This window comes from Alligator sinensis, unplaced genomic scaffold (assembly GCF_000455745.1).
Source record: "Alligator sinensis unplaced genomic scaffold, ASM45574v1 scaffold1581_1, whole genome shotgun sequence".
Lineage (NCBI taxonomy): Eukaryota > Metazoa > Chordata > Crocodylia > Alligatoridae > Alligator > Alligator sinensis.
This window is the reverse complement of record NW_005842641.1, coordinates 744878-759653: the sequence shown is the minus strand read 5'-3', so window position 1 is coordinate 759653 and position 14776 is coordinate 744878. Positions and strand designations below refer to the sequence as shown.

The window sequence follows — 14776 nt, the reverse complement described above, 5'->3', positions numbered from 1 at the left end:
CCTGCCCTCCGGCGTGTCCACTTCTCCCCATAGCTTTGTGTCATCTGCAAACTTGGACAGAGTACATTTCACTCCCTCGTCCAAGTCGCTGATGAAGACATTAAAGAGTATCGGTCCAAGGACCGAGCCCTGTGGGACCCCACTGCCCACACCCTTCCAGGTCGAAACCGACCCATCCACCACGACTCGCTGGGTGCGACCCTCTAGCCAATTCGCCACCCACCAGACTGTGTAGTCATCCAAGTCACAGCCTCTTAACTTGTTCATCAGTATGGGGTGGGATACCGTATCGAAGGCCTTCCTGAAGTCTAAGTATACGACATCCACCCCTACTCCTGTGTCCATGCGTTTCGTAACCTGGTCATAAAAAGAGACTAGATTAGTCAGGCATGATCTGCCTGCTACGAACCCGTGCTGGTTTCCCCTCAGCATAATTTGTCCTGCCAGGCTCTCGCAAATGTGAGCCTTGATAATTTTTTCAAAGACATTGCCAAGGATGGAGGTGAGACTGACTGGCCTATAGTTGCCCGGGTCCTCCTTCCTCCCCTTCTTGAAAATGGGGGCCACATTGGCCCTTTTCCAGTCCTCCAGGACTTGGCTCTGGACTCTGGACAAGATTAGGCTTGGACTTAACTCTGGATTAACTCTGGACAAGATCATCCCTGACTAAACTATCCTACACAACCTGTGTCTAACAAAAGGATGCTCAACCCCTGACCTGTGGACCAGATCCAGCCCCCGGTGTGTGTAATCTATCCTGTGGGGAGACTCACTGACTGTGATCCTGTGTGCTAGATTCAGCCTAATCCCAGCACATGGAAGTCAGGTGGGGGCAGCACAGAGCCCCTGAGCCCAATCCTGATCAAGTCAGGTGGTGCTGGGCCTCCAAAGCCCTATCCCAGATGGGTGGAGGCAGCACATCATACACAAAAATATTAACTGCTCTGTGGCAAAGCAGTTAATTTTAAAATATACAGTATATATAAAAAGCATCATCAATCTAACACAACAACCAAATGCTGAAACATTGAGTTACAGCTCCATAACCCTCACCTGGCAGTGAAAAGGGAAGAAAATTTCCTTTCCTGATTTCAGGACCAATGAATCATTTATTGTGGAGTGCTCTGGATGTAAATTCTGCAGCACAGTTCCACAATTTCTGCAGTTTATTAGTTATGAATGATGCACCAAACTGTTAATTACACAATAGGAAATGTATGGAAATATATTCAGCACTAATATTTATATATATAATCTTTTTATATTCATTTTTAATATTTAATTGAAGGAAAACCTCCATTTTTAAAGTGTTTCTGTGTTTATGCTCTTGGAAAATTTCCACTTGCTACAGAAGCGAACATGATTGCACCATGACATCAGAAAACCTTGCAAAAAATTAAGGCTCAGTGGGTGCATCTACACGAGATGCTACTGCACAGTTGTTACTGTGCATTTATTTAGTACTTTATTAGCAAGTACTAAATAAACACGCAGTAACAAAAGTTACTGTGCAGTAGCACCAGCGAATGTCTTTTAGGTGATACTACTGCACAGTAGCCTAATAATACTGCGCAGTAGCATATTAGCACCGTCCATGCTGTGATGCACTACTGAGCAGTATTTTTCGGTTACTGAGCAGTCAGCATCTCGTGTAGGCACTCCCAGTGACCTTGAAACATGGGACCCTGTTTAGCAGAATGAACTAAGGACTTATGAGCTTGTAGTGTGCATTGCAATTGAAAAAGCAGACAATAAGTTCTTGTGGATTAGAAATGTCAAACTGCTGTTGGAAAAATAATATACAATTTGCATATCAGGGGCCAACCTACCTGCTTTGAATAATGTAAACAATTTGTTAGATGAACCTTCAATTCTTAATATTTTTGACAGAAAAAATGAAACAAAACTATTTGCACAGATTTAAAAAAATTAAACCATTTTGCATCCTGGGATAAAAGAAGCAACCCCAAGAAACAGTTTAACTATTAATGACATTTTTTTTCTCCCTTGTAAACATTTCAGTCATTGTGGGGTCACGAGATTCACAATTATTGAGATCACAAAGCTGTTACTTTCAAACTGGTTCCACATTCACCCATTTCTGTGAAGCTGGGAAGAGGAACTAGGATTCTATATGGAAATGAAAAACTGCCTGGTACTACAGAGAATCCACTGATTACTGGAGCCAGTCATACATATACCTACTGCATTATTTGTCTGTTATCACCAGCCGCTGATCCTATTAAATTACTGAAAAAAGCTGTTGTTGAGAAAAAATATTTTAACAGAATCAATATATCTGTCCATGTTTTATAGAAAAATAAGCCTTTCAGAAGAGAAATAATAATAAATATGCAGGAAACAGACAACAATGTAGAAATCATTTTTATAGTATGGATGAAACATTTATGGTGTAATGGTGAAGATGAGTTGTTTGGATCTGTATGTAATAGGTGTTATGTCACACTGCTTTAGCAGTCATTGCAAGCTGAAGCTGCTTAGCAAACCTCAGATAACATACTTGTGACCACTACAGAAACCACGATGAACATAGATTGTGATTCTGAACCTTCATCTCTTTCTCACTGGACAGAAACTGGAAATATGGACACAGTATAGAACAGTGAAGACACTACTCTTCTGAGCAATGTTACCATTAACAGTAAATCCACTCCCTAGGTTTACTGTCCCATGTTTTCACATTTCAAATTCCTTTAAAGAACCTAAACCTATCCTCACCCACTCCAGCATATCTCAAACAAATCCCAAATGATTTTGCCTTTATCCAGATCCAGGATGGAACATCCATTAGGTCTTTCTAACTCTTCTGTGCTCTGAAAATCTAACAAATATTTCTGACAAACTTTCACCTCCTCTGGTGGACTCACTTATCTTTCTCACAAAATGGCTACTCCTAAAACAGATTTCTCCCAAAATGCTTTTCTCCAGTGGCTGTTTGTCAGAACATTCTGTTATTGTGCTATGTCAAGCAGCTAAGAAACTTACAACTTTGAAAATGACTGATACAGTGCAGTAGTTTTTATGAAGATGAAGACTTATTCACCTGCTGGAGTTGTGCTTTTGAGATGCGAATGACAGGGGGAAACTTGTTGCCACTGGGAATGACAGGAAGTTGCCTACGGCCAGCTGAGCAGGAAGAGGAAGACTGACCCTCTGCTGTTTGACTCCTGGGTAACCCAGTCTCTTTCTTAGAGTCCAAGTGGGTAGACAGAAGTGCTATAGGGCTCAGGGTGCGGAAGATGGGACTTGAAATTCTTGGAGTAGAGAAATGCAGCATATGAGATGAGTTGAGCTGTGAGAACAACATGGTGGGGAAAAAAGTGAGTTTTTCAAATATATATATTTTTAACAATTTCTTTTTGAACTACTGCCTATGCAGTTTTATAACCAATGTCTTATAGAAACAGGCTTACAACTCTCTTAAGCTAAAAGTTAATAGGGTATCTAAGTGGTATCTAAAATCTGATTCCCCCATATTTTCCATCCATTAAAAAAAGCAATAGCATAAGATGAAATGAGCACTCTTACTCTTCTTGGCCATTCATTTCCCTAACTTCACTTATCCATCCAGCGAGAATCCCTGACGGTATGTCTATACAGTAAGCAAAGAAATTGTTGAAATGGTATTAATTATGTGAAATGGTTGATTGTCCCACTTACCCTTGTAAATGTTTTGCATATCTACACAGCAACACTGGGGGCTTTTTGTTTGCTTCTTTTTTAAGAGGAAAAACACAGGCAACATCCTATACAGATTTACACATCTACACACACAATATCTTTTATATCTATAGTTACATCAACATGCCATAGGAAGGCTCAAACACTTAGTTCATAGGCCCACATACTGAACCTAAGACAGACTCATGGGAAATGTCTAAATTATGGGAGCAGGAAAACAAACTGAGCTGGTAAAGCTAGGAGGAATGCTGCCTTCCTATACTTTCTGGATAGAACCTAAAGACTTCATTCCAAATGCTGCAACAGGAAGGAAACATTTCCAAATCACCCAGCTACTGCCAAATGAAAACAAATATTAGAAAGTCTTAGGGAGGCTACTAAGTGTGGATTAATTTAATGTACAGGAATGGTACAGTCAAAGAGAGGTGCACTGATATATTGGTCCATATCGGATCGGCACCAATAAAAGGAAAATTGACATTATTGGCAATGGCTCTTTTTGGCTGGCGTAGCCGGTAATGTCACTGATAACATCACCCCAACATTTGCCATAGCCACCCCACAGCCCCCCTCCCAGTGCCAGTGCCACCGCCACCCCACCCTGCCCTACCCCGAACACAGCCCTGGTCCAGCCCCCTCACTGGGAAGAGGCCAACGCAGCCCCTGGCCCCGGGCCCACAGCAAGCAGCCCACCCCCATCCCACACACAGATCCAGGGGGAATATGCCCCCCCATGCTTCCCCCAGGGGTGCGAGCAGTGGCAAGAGTCACCCCCCGCACTCCCTCCCTGTCCCACCTGGGACAAGCCGCCCATGGCGCCATTCCACACCCTGGCCTGACCTGGGCAGTGCCTGCCCCGCCTCAGCCCTATTCCCTCCCTCACCGTGGGGGCCTCGATCTGCCTCCCCACGCCCCTTTCCCCACCACAGAATTATTGGCCCGATCCTGCTCTCCATACTACTGGGCTGTATATAGGCAAATCAGATCAATATCGGTCAATATGGCTGATTAATAATCAGACATCGGTGATGGCCAAAGAAATCTTTATCAGTGCACCCTTGCAGTCAAAGCCTTCCAAGCTAACAGTTTTAGGGAACAGAGTTTTTCACTTGAGTCAGGGCTGCCCAATTTCTATATGGCTGAAGACTATGTGCCTCACAGAATGCGAGTCCCCAGGCCCCATGATGTGCACCCCTTCTCCCCCCTCCACTGCACAGGCTGTCCTGGTGCATAAGACTATAAAGTCCCTTCACTGTGTAGGCTCCCCAGGCTCCTGTCACCTTGGCCTCAGGGCTTGGGATAGAAATCAAACCTCAGAGGAGGAAGGGGCAGGGGGACCCAGAGACCCCAGCAGCAGAAGGAGCAGTAGTTAGGCAGGAGCCTACAACCCATGGGGTAACCCTTCGCTGGCCACACATTGGACAACCCTGACTTGGATTAATCAGACCTTCACTCAAATCTACAGATGCTAGGTATACATTTCTAAATCCAAATAAATCTTTTCAAGCCCTACACAATAATGAGAAAATACTGTTGAATATATATGGCAAAATATTATTAGAACAGACTACTATTCACCGCCTTTTTTTTTTTTTTGTTCTAAGTGTTTTTAGATAAAATTAGAAAACAGACCAATATGGAAAAATTACTCTAAAGCTTCCTTTAAATGATTTCTTCTGACGCCTCTGTTCCTTTAATTAGCAATGGTATTTGAAACTCCCTTTTGTACTTCTCTGATGATTGGATTCTAAGAGTACTGAGGATGTGTTGAACAGTTTCCAAGAAGAAGTTATCACAATCCTATGGCTTACCATAACTGTAAAGCACAGCTGTCATTCACTTAAAAAACAAAAATATTGCAACCAATATCTCATAAAAGCAATATGTGCAGAGAAAAAGTGTATCAGCATTAAGAGGAATTCTAAAATAGAGTTTCAGACCTCTGTTTTCTGTGCATCCCTTCTACATTTAAACAAAATGATGCTGATTTCAGTGATATAACAGTAACAAAAAAACCCAGAAGTATGCAGTAAAATCTTTTTTATAATTGGGGATATGTATGTTGAAAATGGATTGTTATCCAAGTGTGACTGGAAAAATAATCAGGTTGAATTTGAACTGAAAAATTAACATGATCCTGTAGCTAATAATGTCTGGCCTCTTCTAACCCTAAGGAAAAAGCAGCATTAGTGAGCTATTTGCATGACAAATACCTCATTGAAGACAGCCTTGTTCACATTCTGATGAAATCTCACAGCAATTGCAGAAAAGTAGAAGAAATAACCAAGAAAAGAAACACTGGTTCCCTGACTTGCAATTTGTATTCCTCATAACAGAAGTTGTCATTTGCTCTAGACATTGCCATGGTCTAAACCTGTTCATTCCATCCTAAATAATTGGCTTAGACTATCTCTTAAATTTGGATACCATATAACAAATTGCTATGTTCTGCATTGCAACCCAGAGAGATGATTTTCAATACTGATGCTACACAAACTGGGTAGAAAAAGCTAATTTCACGGCAAAGTTTGAGGAATTAAAAAAAATATACCTACACATTATTTAATCATAGAATCATAGAAAATTAGGGTTGGAAGGGACCTCAGGAAGTCATGTAGTCCAACCCCCTGCTCAAAGCAGGACCGGTCTCAACTATATCATCCCAGCCAAGGCTTTGTCTACCCAGGTTTTAAAAGCCTCCAAGGATGGAGATTCCACAACCTCTCTGTTGACCTGTTCCAGTGCTTGACTACCCACCTAATGAGAATATTTTTCCTAACATCTAACTTAAATTTCCCTTGCTGCAACTTGAGATCATTGATCCTTGTTCTGTCACCTTCCACCACTGAAAACTGTCTAGCTCTTTTGTAACCATCCTTCAGGTAGCTGCAGTCTGTTATCAAATCCCCTCCGTCTTCTCTTCTCCAAACTAAATAAGCCCAGTTCCCTCAGCCCCTCCTCACAAACCATGTGCCCCAGCCTCCAAACCATTTGTATTTCCCCCCACTCTCTCCACAGTGCAGACTCTCTCAAATTTGTCCACATCCTTTCTGTAATGGGGGGGTCTAAAACTGGACACAGTACTCCAGATGTGGCCTCAACAGTGCTGAATAGAAAGGAAGAATCATTTCCTTTGATCTGCTGACACTGATCCTACTAATGCAGCTCAGTATGCCGTTAGCCTTCTTCACAACAAGAGCACACTGTCGGCTCATATTCAGCTTATTGCCCACTGTAACCCCAAGGTCCCTTTCTTCAAAACTGCTGCTTAGCCAGTCAGTCCCCAACCTGTACCAGCACGTGGAACTGTTCTGTCCCAAGTACAGGACTTTTCACTTCTCCTTATTGAACCTCAAGAGATTTCTTTTGGTCAAATTCTCCAATTTGCATAAGTCTCTCTGAATCCTAGCCCTACCCTTCAGCATATTTACTACTGCCCTTCAGCTCGGTGTCATCTGCAAACTTGCTGAGGGTGCACTCCATCCCATCTTCCAGATCATTGATCAAGATATTGAACAAAGCCAGCTCCAAGACCAATCCCTGGGGCACTCCACTTGATACTGACTGCCAAGTAGACATCGAGCCATTGATTACTATACTTTGAGCCCAATGACCCAGCCAGTTTTCTATCCATCTTACAGTCCATTCATCCAACACATACTTCATTAGCTTGCTTGCAGGAAAGTTGTGGAAGATCATATCAAAAGCCTTGCTGAAGTCAAAGTATATCATGTCCACTGCTCTCCCCACATTCACAGAGCCAGTCATCAAATGGATTGCCTTCTCATAGAAGGCAATCAAGTTGGTCAGGTATGACTTGCCCTTGGTGAATCCATGCTGACTGTTCATAAAACACCTTCTCCTCCAAGTGCTTAGAATGGATTACTTGAGGACCTGCTCCATGATTTTTCAAAGGACTGAGGTGAAGCTGATAAGTCTGTAGCTCCCCAGATCCTCCTCTTCCCTTTCTTAAAGATGGGAACTATATTTTCCCTTTTCCAATCATCCAGAACCTCTCCCAATCGCCAAAAGTCTTCAAAGATAATGGCCAGCAGTTCTGCAGTCACATTGGCCAACTCACTCAGCAACCTCAGGTGCATTGTGTCCAGATCCATAGACTTGTACACATCTAAGTTTTCTAAACACTCCCTAACCTGTTCTTTTGCCACTGCTGGCTGCTCCTCCCCAAACTGTACTGCCAAGTGCAGTAGTCTGGGAGCTGACCTTGTCTCTGATGACTGAGGTGAAAAAGGCATTGAGTACTTCAGCCTGTTCAGCATCATCTATCACTAGGCCACCTCGCCCATTTAGTAAGGAACCCATGCTCTCCCTTGTCTTCCTTTTGTTGCTGCCATACAGGTAGAAACCCTTCTTGTCACCCTTCACATCCCTTATTAGCTGCAATTCCACTTGCATTTTGGTCTTCCTGATTTCATCCCTGCATGCCTGAGCAATACTCTTATACACGTTTGTCCAAATTTCATTTGTCCAAATTCCACCCCTTGCAAGCCTCCTTTTTGTGTTTTAGCTCACTGAAGAGTTACCTGCTAAGCAAAGCTGGTCTTCAGGCATACTTGCTAGTCTTCCTGCACTTCAGGATGGTTCACTTCTGAATCCTCAGTAAGGTTTCTTTAAAATACAACCATCTCTCCCGAACTCCTTTCCCCTCTGACTGCTCTCCCAAGGGATCCTGCCCATCAGGTCCCTGAGTAAGACAAGTTTCCTGAAGTCCAAGATTTTCTGAAGTCCAGGATCCTTACTCTGCTGCTCTCCTTCCTTCCTTTCCTCAGGATCCTGAACTCAATCATTTTGTGATCACTGCTGTCCAGATTGCCATCCACTTCCACATTCCCCACCAATTCTTCTCTGTTTGTGAGTCGTAAGTCAAGAAGAGCACAGTCCCTAGTTGGTCTCCAACATTTGCACCAAGACATTTCCCCAGCACTCCTGCATTACCTGTGCACTGTTGCCCTTCCAGCAGATGTCAGGGTGACTAAAGTCCCCCATGAGAACCAGAGCCTGTGATGGGGAAACCTCTGCTAGCTCAGTGGTCTCCAACATTTTTAAGTAGGAAATGACCTTTGGGATTTAGAAGCAGCCCAAGATCTACCATGTGCTGCCGCCACCCCCTCCTCCCTGCCCAGCAGGTAAGTCTGTGGGGAGGAGGGAGATCGAGGCAGAGGAAGAAAAAATTATTTGGGGGCATGCCTCCCCAGCAGGTAAATCCCACCCAGCTGGGGTCCCACTCAACTTACCCCTGTTCCTGCCTCTGTGGCACTGTCCCTCACTAAAGGGGCCTTGAACTAGCCCCCGCCCCTTTCCTCCTCCATGGACTGATGTGCTGGGCTGAGGCACATGTGTGCATGCAATGCGGGCACTCAGCCCCCCACCCCAGCCTTGGATCAACTCCAAGAACCTCCAAGATCTATTGCAAGAGGCTCTGAGATCTACCGGTGGATCAAGATCCACTGGCTGGTGACTACTGCGCTAGCTGTTTGAAGAAAGCCTCATCCTCCTAGTCTGGTGCAGACCCCCACCACAACATCACTCTTGTGCTCTCCCTTCTGACCCTAACCCAGAGACTTTCGACAGGCCTATCTCCAGTTTCATACCAGAGCTCTGAGCAAACATACAGCATTTTTACATAAAGCGCAACTCCCCCTCATCTTCTGCCCTTCCAAAATGTTTTGTATCCATCCATAACAGTGCTCTAGTCATGTGAGCTATCCCACCAAGTCTCTGTTATTTCAATTAAACCATAGTTCCATGACTCTGTGAGGACTTCCAATTCTTTCTGCTTGTTTCCAGGCTCCATGCATTCACGTACAGACAGCTGAGGTAACTAGCTGATTGTCCTGCTTTCTCAGGAAGAATGAGAAGGCCCTCCCCTGTTACTCCCTCCAGGTCACCCACTTCCTCACTTACCTCAGGGCTTTGAACTCCACCCTCCCAGCAAACCTATAGTTTAAAGTCCACTGCACTAGGTTAGTGAGCCTGTCTGCAAAGATGCTCTTCCCTTTCTTTGTCTGGTGGATCCCATCTCTTCCGAGCAATCCTTCTTCTTGGAACAACATCGCAGGTCGAAGAAGCCAAAGCCTAGCCCTGTTGGCAACACCATTTGCACAGCCACACACTGATCTGCAGGATGTGTCCACTCCTGCCCAGGACCTTCCCCTGGACAAGAAGGATCAAGAATACCACCTGAACCCCTATTCCCTTCACCCTTGCACTCTGAGACCTGTAATCACTTTTGATCTGCTCAGGGTCACCCTTGGCAGTATCATTGGTGCCCACATGGTTGAGCAGCATGGGATAGTAGTCAGAGGGTTGGATAAGTTTCGGTTATCCCTCCATGACATCTCAGATCTGGGCAAGCAGCAGACCTCCTGAGGCAACAGGTCAGGCCAGCAGATGGATGCCTCTGTCCCAACAGAAGGGAGTCTCCAACTACCACCACCCATCACTTCCTCTTGGTGGCAGGCATCTTGGGGATGCCTGATCTGGCCTCTTCCACCAGCAGAACATGTTCCTACTCCTCTGATGCCAGGGCCACCCCCATATTTGTTCTCCAGGAAAAATGCTGCAGGTGGAGATGAAGACTTCTGCTCGGTGCCAGAGGTCACAAGCTTCCAGTGTTCACCTTCCTGGGAGTCCATGTCTTTTTCCTTCTCTAGCACCACCTCTGGCAGTGCTTCTTCCACAGTCCTAGAGGTCTCCTCCAGCATGGAATCGATGAAGTCCTCAGGGCGGAGGATGCTTTGCAGCCTCACCACCTCCTCTTGTAGCTCTCTTGCCTGTTCCTTGAAGGACATCACCAGGAGGCACTGCGCATATCGCAGGCACTCCCCCACCTTGCTGTCACTGGAGGGAACCTGCAAGCCGCAGTCTCCACAATGCCAATCCAGGACCTGGGTGGAAGCCTTGATGATGAGTGGTCCTGCATAGACAGACACCTCAAGCGCAAGCAGAGGAAGAGCTGGTTAGAGGCAGTAGTTCTGGGATTGCAACGTCCTCTAGCCATTTCTCTGCGTCTCTTAATCTGCTGCCTCTCTTTCCAAGCAGACCTTCCCTAGCAGACTCCTCTGTAAGCTGGACTGTTTGCTGCCTCTTAGTCCTAAAAAGCTCCCTTTTCCCTGCTACCTCTCACCAAGTTTAAAATGAAGGAAGTGAGAGAGTTTTCAGGAGACTCCCTAGCGAATTCCTCCTTGCTTGGGACTCTAGTTAAGCAAGGGGCTTAAGTATTGGTCTAACTGCTGAGTTTTAGCTACATACACTAAATATATGTAGTACCAGTTTTCTAGTGCTTTGGAAAAGAATGACAAATATTAAATGGCCAAACAGCAAATCTTTTCAGGCCAATAATTTATGAAACATCTGACAGCAACTCTGATTACCTCAGGATAGGATTTACTGAATATTGTGTATGCTTGATAGGTATTTGATATGGTCTTTTGAGAGACTGAATAGCTTTGGAATTTCTAGATTTTCTGACCATTTCTTGATGATTAAAATAAGATATCTAACTTCCTCCTTTCTTTGACTTGGTGTTGAGAGATTTTACCGTTCATTTTGTCCCTAAAATATGAAGCTGTATTGCTAGCAATACAGGGGAGAGAAAAAGACTGGTTCAACTGCTCCTTTTTCTCTTATCCAAAGTAATTGTTAAGGAAAGGGAAACAAACAAACAGACCGAAGCCTCCATTTCAGGATTTAAAATGTTGCGGAGAGCCTTTGGAGTCTTTCTTGAGTAACAGCTATATAAAAATGAAAGATGGGCCGGTATAAGAGAAGGCTAATACCAGAAATGTTTAATAAATAGCCCTGGAAGCAAAGGATTAAACATTAAAATTATGAGTATTAATCCCTTACAGAGGCCACCCATGAGGACCAGGGGGATGCCTCTAAGATATTTTAAATTGATTTAGGCTGGGGTCTAATTACTAGGAAAAAGAGCCTTCAAATCTAGCTTTCTACTCAAGTTAGCAAAGATTTCTGAAGTCATAATACAATGCTACTCAGCTCATGGGAGTGCCTATGATATTGGAGAACTCAGGTTATACAAAATTCTGTAAAGTGAAGATATGTGAAGTTCAAGGTGAGCTGGAGAAAATGGGGGGACAATCATATAAAGGAGTGTATCTTTCCAGATGAAGAAAATTTCCGTACAATTGGAGTATTATTCATCATCATCATCCCCATATTCAGTGGTGTTCCTGTCAGGAACAAAATACTGGTACCTTTTTATGGTGTTAAGCTACAAATCCAAACTTGAAAAAACTACCAGATAATTAAAGATGATTAAAATTTAAGGCTCCACTTGTCCCCTTTTAGCATATGGCAACTAAGCCAGTTGGTCTTGATGTTTTTCTCCTGCATACATATTATCTTGGAGATCAAGCCCTGCTTACCCAAGGATGAAAAGGTTTCTCATGACCTCATATTTCATACTTGTGCTCTTTGTTCTTGCTATGCAGTTTACACTTGCCACTATTATCCACCTCACTCAGGAGTACAAATATGTTCCCGGAAACACTGTGAAGCAGGGTTTCAAACAGAATTGCAAACATTTTGAAAACATTATCAAACGTGAGTAAGTGGAATGTGTCCAGGAGAAACATATGAAGGATTAGGGGCACTACACTTCCTAGATTCACACGTGCACTTCAAAATAAACATGAACTATATATTCTGTGAGGTGACAGCCCCACACTCCAAGATAAAAGCCACAAATTGGATTTTGATAAATTAGGTTATAATGGGAGAATTACTAGATGAGTGTCTTAAACAAAAGAAATCCAAGAAAAATAAGATCCAGGGAAATTATGTCAAAGAGCACTGGAAAGGGAAGGGATATTGTTAATTATAAACTGCTTTTGGTGCAGTTACTGAGAAGTCTTGAAAGTAGTTTCTTTTATGTATAAGGGTGGTTCAAGAAGAAACAACAATTTCATAATAAACACATTTGGTGTGCAATGATCATTTACTGGACCATATCACTTCTCTACATAGTTGTAAATGATAGGCATGTTCAACAATGCTGCCAGGGTTGCCAACTCAAGAGGTTTTTTTTACTGACCATCTGAAAACTTTTTACTGACAACCAAACTTTTCTACTAACATATGTTTTATATAATGTAAATGTAACCCTCCTGCCAGGCCCTGGGCAGCAGTAAAAAATTAGGGGTTTTATACTAACCATAGTGAAAAAACAAGGTTGGTTGTCAGTAAAGTTTGCAGATTATCACTTAAAAAAAAGTCTTGAGTTGGCAACCCTGCTTGACTGCAGCAATGATTTTACACTATGCTGCCCCCACCCCAGGGTCTCCTGATACCTCCAACCATACCCCACACCATGCTGCCCCCCTCAGCCTTACCCCAGCCAGTCATGCTCCCCTAGTCTTGACATAGGCCCCCACCCACCACCTCTCCCCCATCCCAGCCCCACAGTTCTGTTGTGGCTAAAGCAGCTTTCTCCCTGTAACTTCCAGTTGAGCAGCTGTTAGAGGCAGGGGACAGTCAAAGGGATGCAATCAGTGCACGTGACTGGCTAGGAGGGGAGGAGGGAGAAGAGGCTACAGCTGAGCCACAAAGCTCTGACAAGGGCTCCCTGAAGGATGCTACACTCCTGCTCAGAAATCAGGTGGCACTGTTCTACTCCATCTGTCCAAGCTCATTGTTTCTTAATTTTTTTATGGATGACTCTGCTTTATTTATTTATTTTTACAGACTTTACAAACTAGTACTTTTTACCCTTATTATTTTTTAAAGACTGTCCATAAGTTTACACAGCTGGCAACCCCGAATGCCACCTTCAGTATTTCCCACTGCTATGTAGTTTCTCACTCACTCCATACAAAACAGTTTTATTTTGAAATTGCCATTACTTTCTGAAACACCATCATTTATTTCACCAAAAGATCACTGAAATATAGAAGTGCAGATTAGGGGTAGGCGGTCCCCGGCATCGGTGCCACAGTACGGCATGCAAAGGCATTTTGCTTGGCACATGCACCTCGGGGCAGACAGCAGGGAAGGGGCAAAGGCTGTGCTGCCACAAGAAGGATTGGGCCCCTTACGCCTTCCCCGCTGTCCGCCCCTGGCACTTCAACATCTTACAAGTGGAGATTGTGGGTGTTTTTGGCACTCTACCCAAAAACACTGCCGACCCCTGGTGTAAATGTAAATACTTGAGCTGATAAATCATGACCTAAAGGGCCACAAAAGGCAATCAGGGAGGTCATGAAAAGTTGAAAATGGTATTACAATTTAAGAAAATCTCATACGTGAACTTCCTCAATAGTTACCTTTCAACATCAAATCCTGTCCCTCAACCTCATGAGACACATATGTGCAAATAAATTACATAGCCTTGTCATTGCAATTGATATACTTCATTCCTAATTTTCTACTAAGTATAAGGGAATTGTGATTTTTTTTTAATGATGAATAAGGGCTTGCCAGTATGAGAAGACTGAAAAACACTATCAGAGAAGATGCTAAATGACGCACATGAATAAATTATATCCCCCATGTATAAAGTAAATGGGAGTAATGGTAACCAGATCAGACTGAATAACTACGGAACATAAAAAGATGGAAATGAGTCATTTCTTCAATTAGTCGTACAATACTTTCTTTTTCTGAAATAGATTTAGATTACATGTATACCCTCATGAAGGAGAGAATACAGCTGTTTTCAAAAGAAATATAAAGTATCTGAAAACACATTGGAAAAATCTGTATTGTATTTTTATACACATGAATTGGCAATCAGTAAAAGAGAGTCTCTTTAAATTTGGTACTTGTATGATACTGAGAATACATCTATCTGCAGTGAAACTAGGCCAGGAAAAAGGGAAAAATTTTCTCTTTAGGCTCAAGACATTCTTATCTTCATTGGCCATGGTCTATTCCTTAGTTCTCTCTGCATTCTTGTAACTGAGGAATCTTTCCTAGTCATTTTAACTGTATTGGAAAGGTCCAGCTAACCTAGGATTTTAGCCACTAGAGCCAGCAACACCAGGACCGGCAAACAAGGGACATGCATCTTCACTGTTTTCTATAATTAAATTTA

At 43.3% G+C, this 14776-nt stretch overlaps 1 protein-coding gene across 7 annotated transcripts in view; it reads right to left on the bottom strand.

Moving 5' to 3' along the window:
* The window catches only part of TTBK2 (tau tubulin kinase 2), a 171699-nt gene that overhangs the window by 22787 nt on the left and 134136 nt on the right, over window positions 1–14776 (bottom strand). For all 7 annotated transcript variants that reach the window (XM_025215335.1, XM_025215333.1, XM_025215334.1 and 4 more), the window contains one exon: window positions 3065–3313. In XM_025215335.1, coding sequence (XP_025071120.1) covers window positions 3065–3313 — 249 coding nt within the window. The remainder of the gene's footprint in view (window positions 1–3064; window positions 3314–14776) is intronic.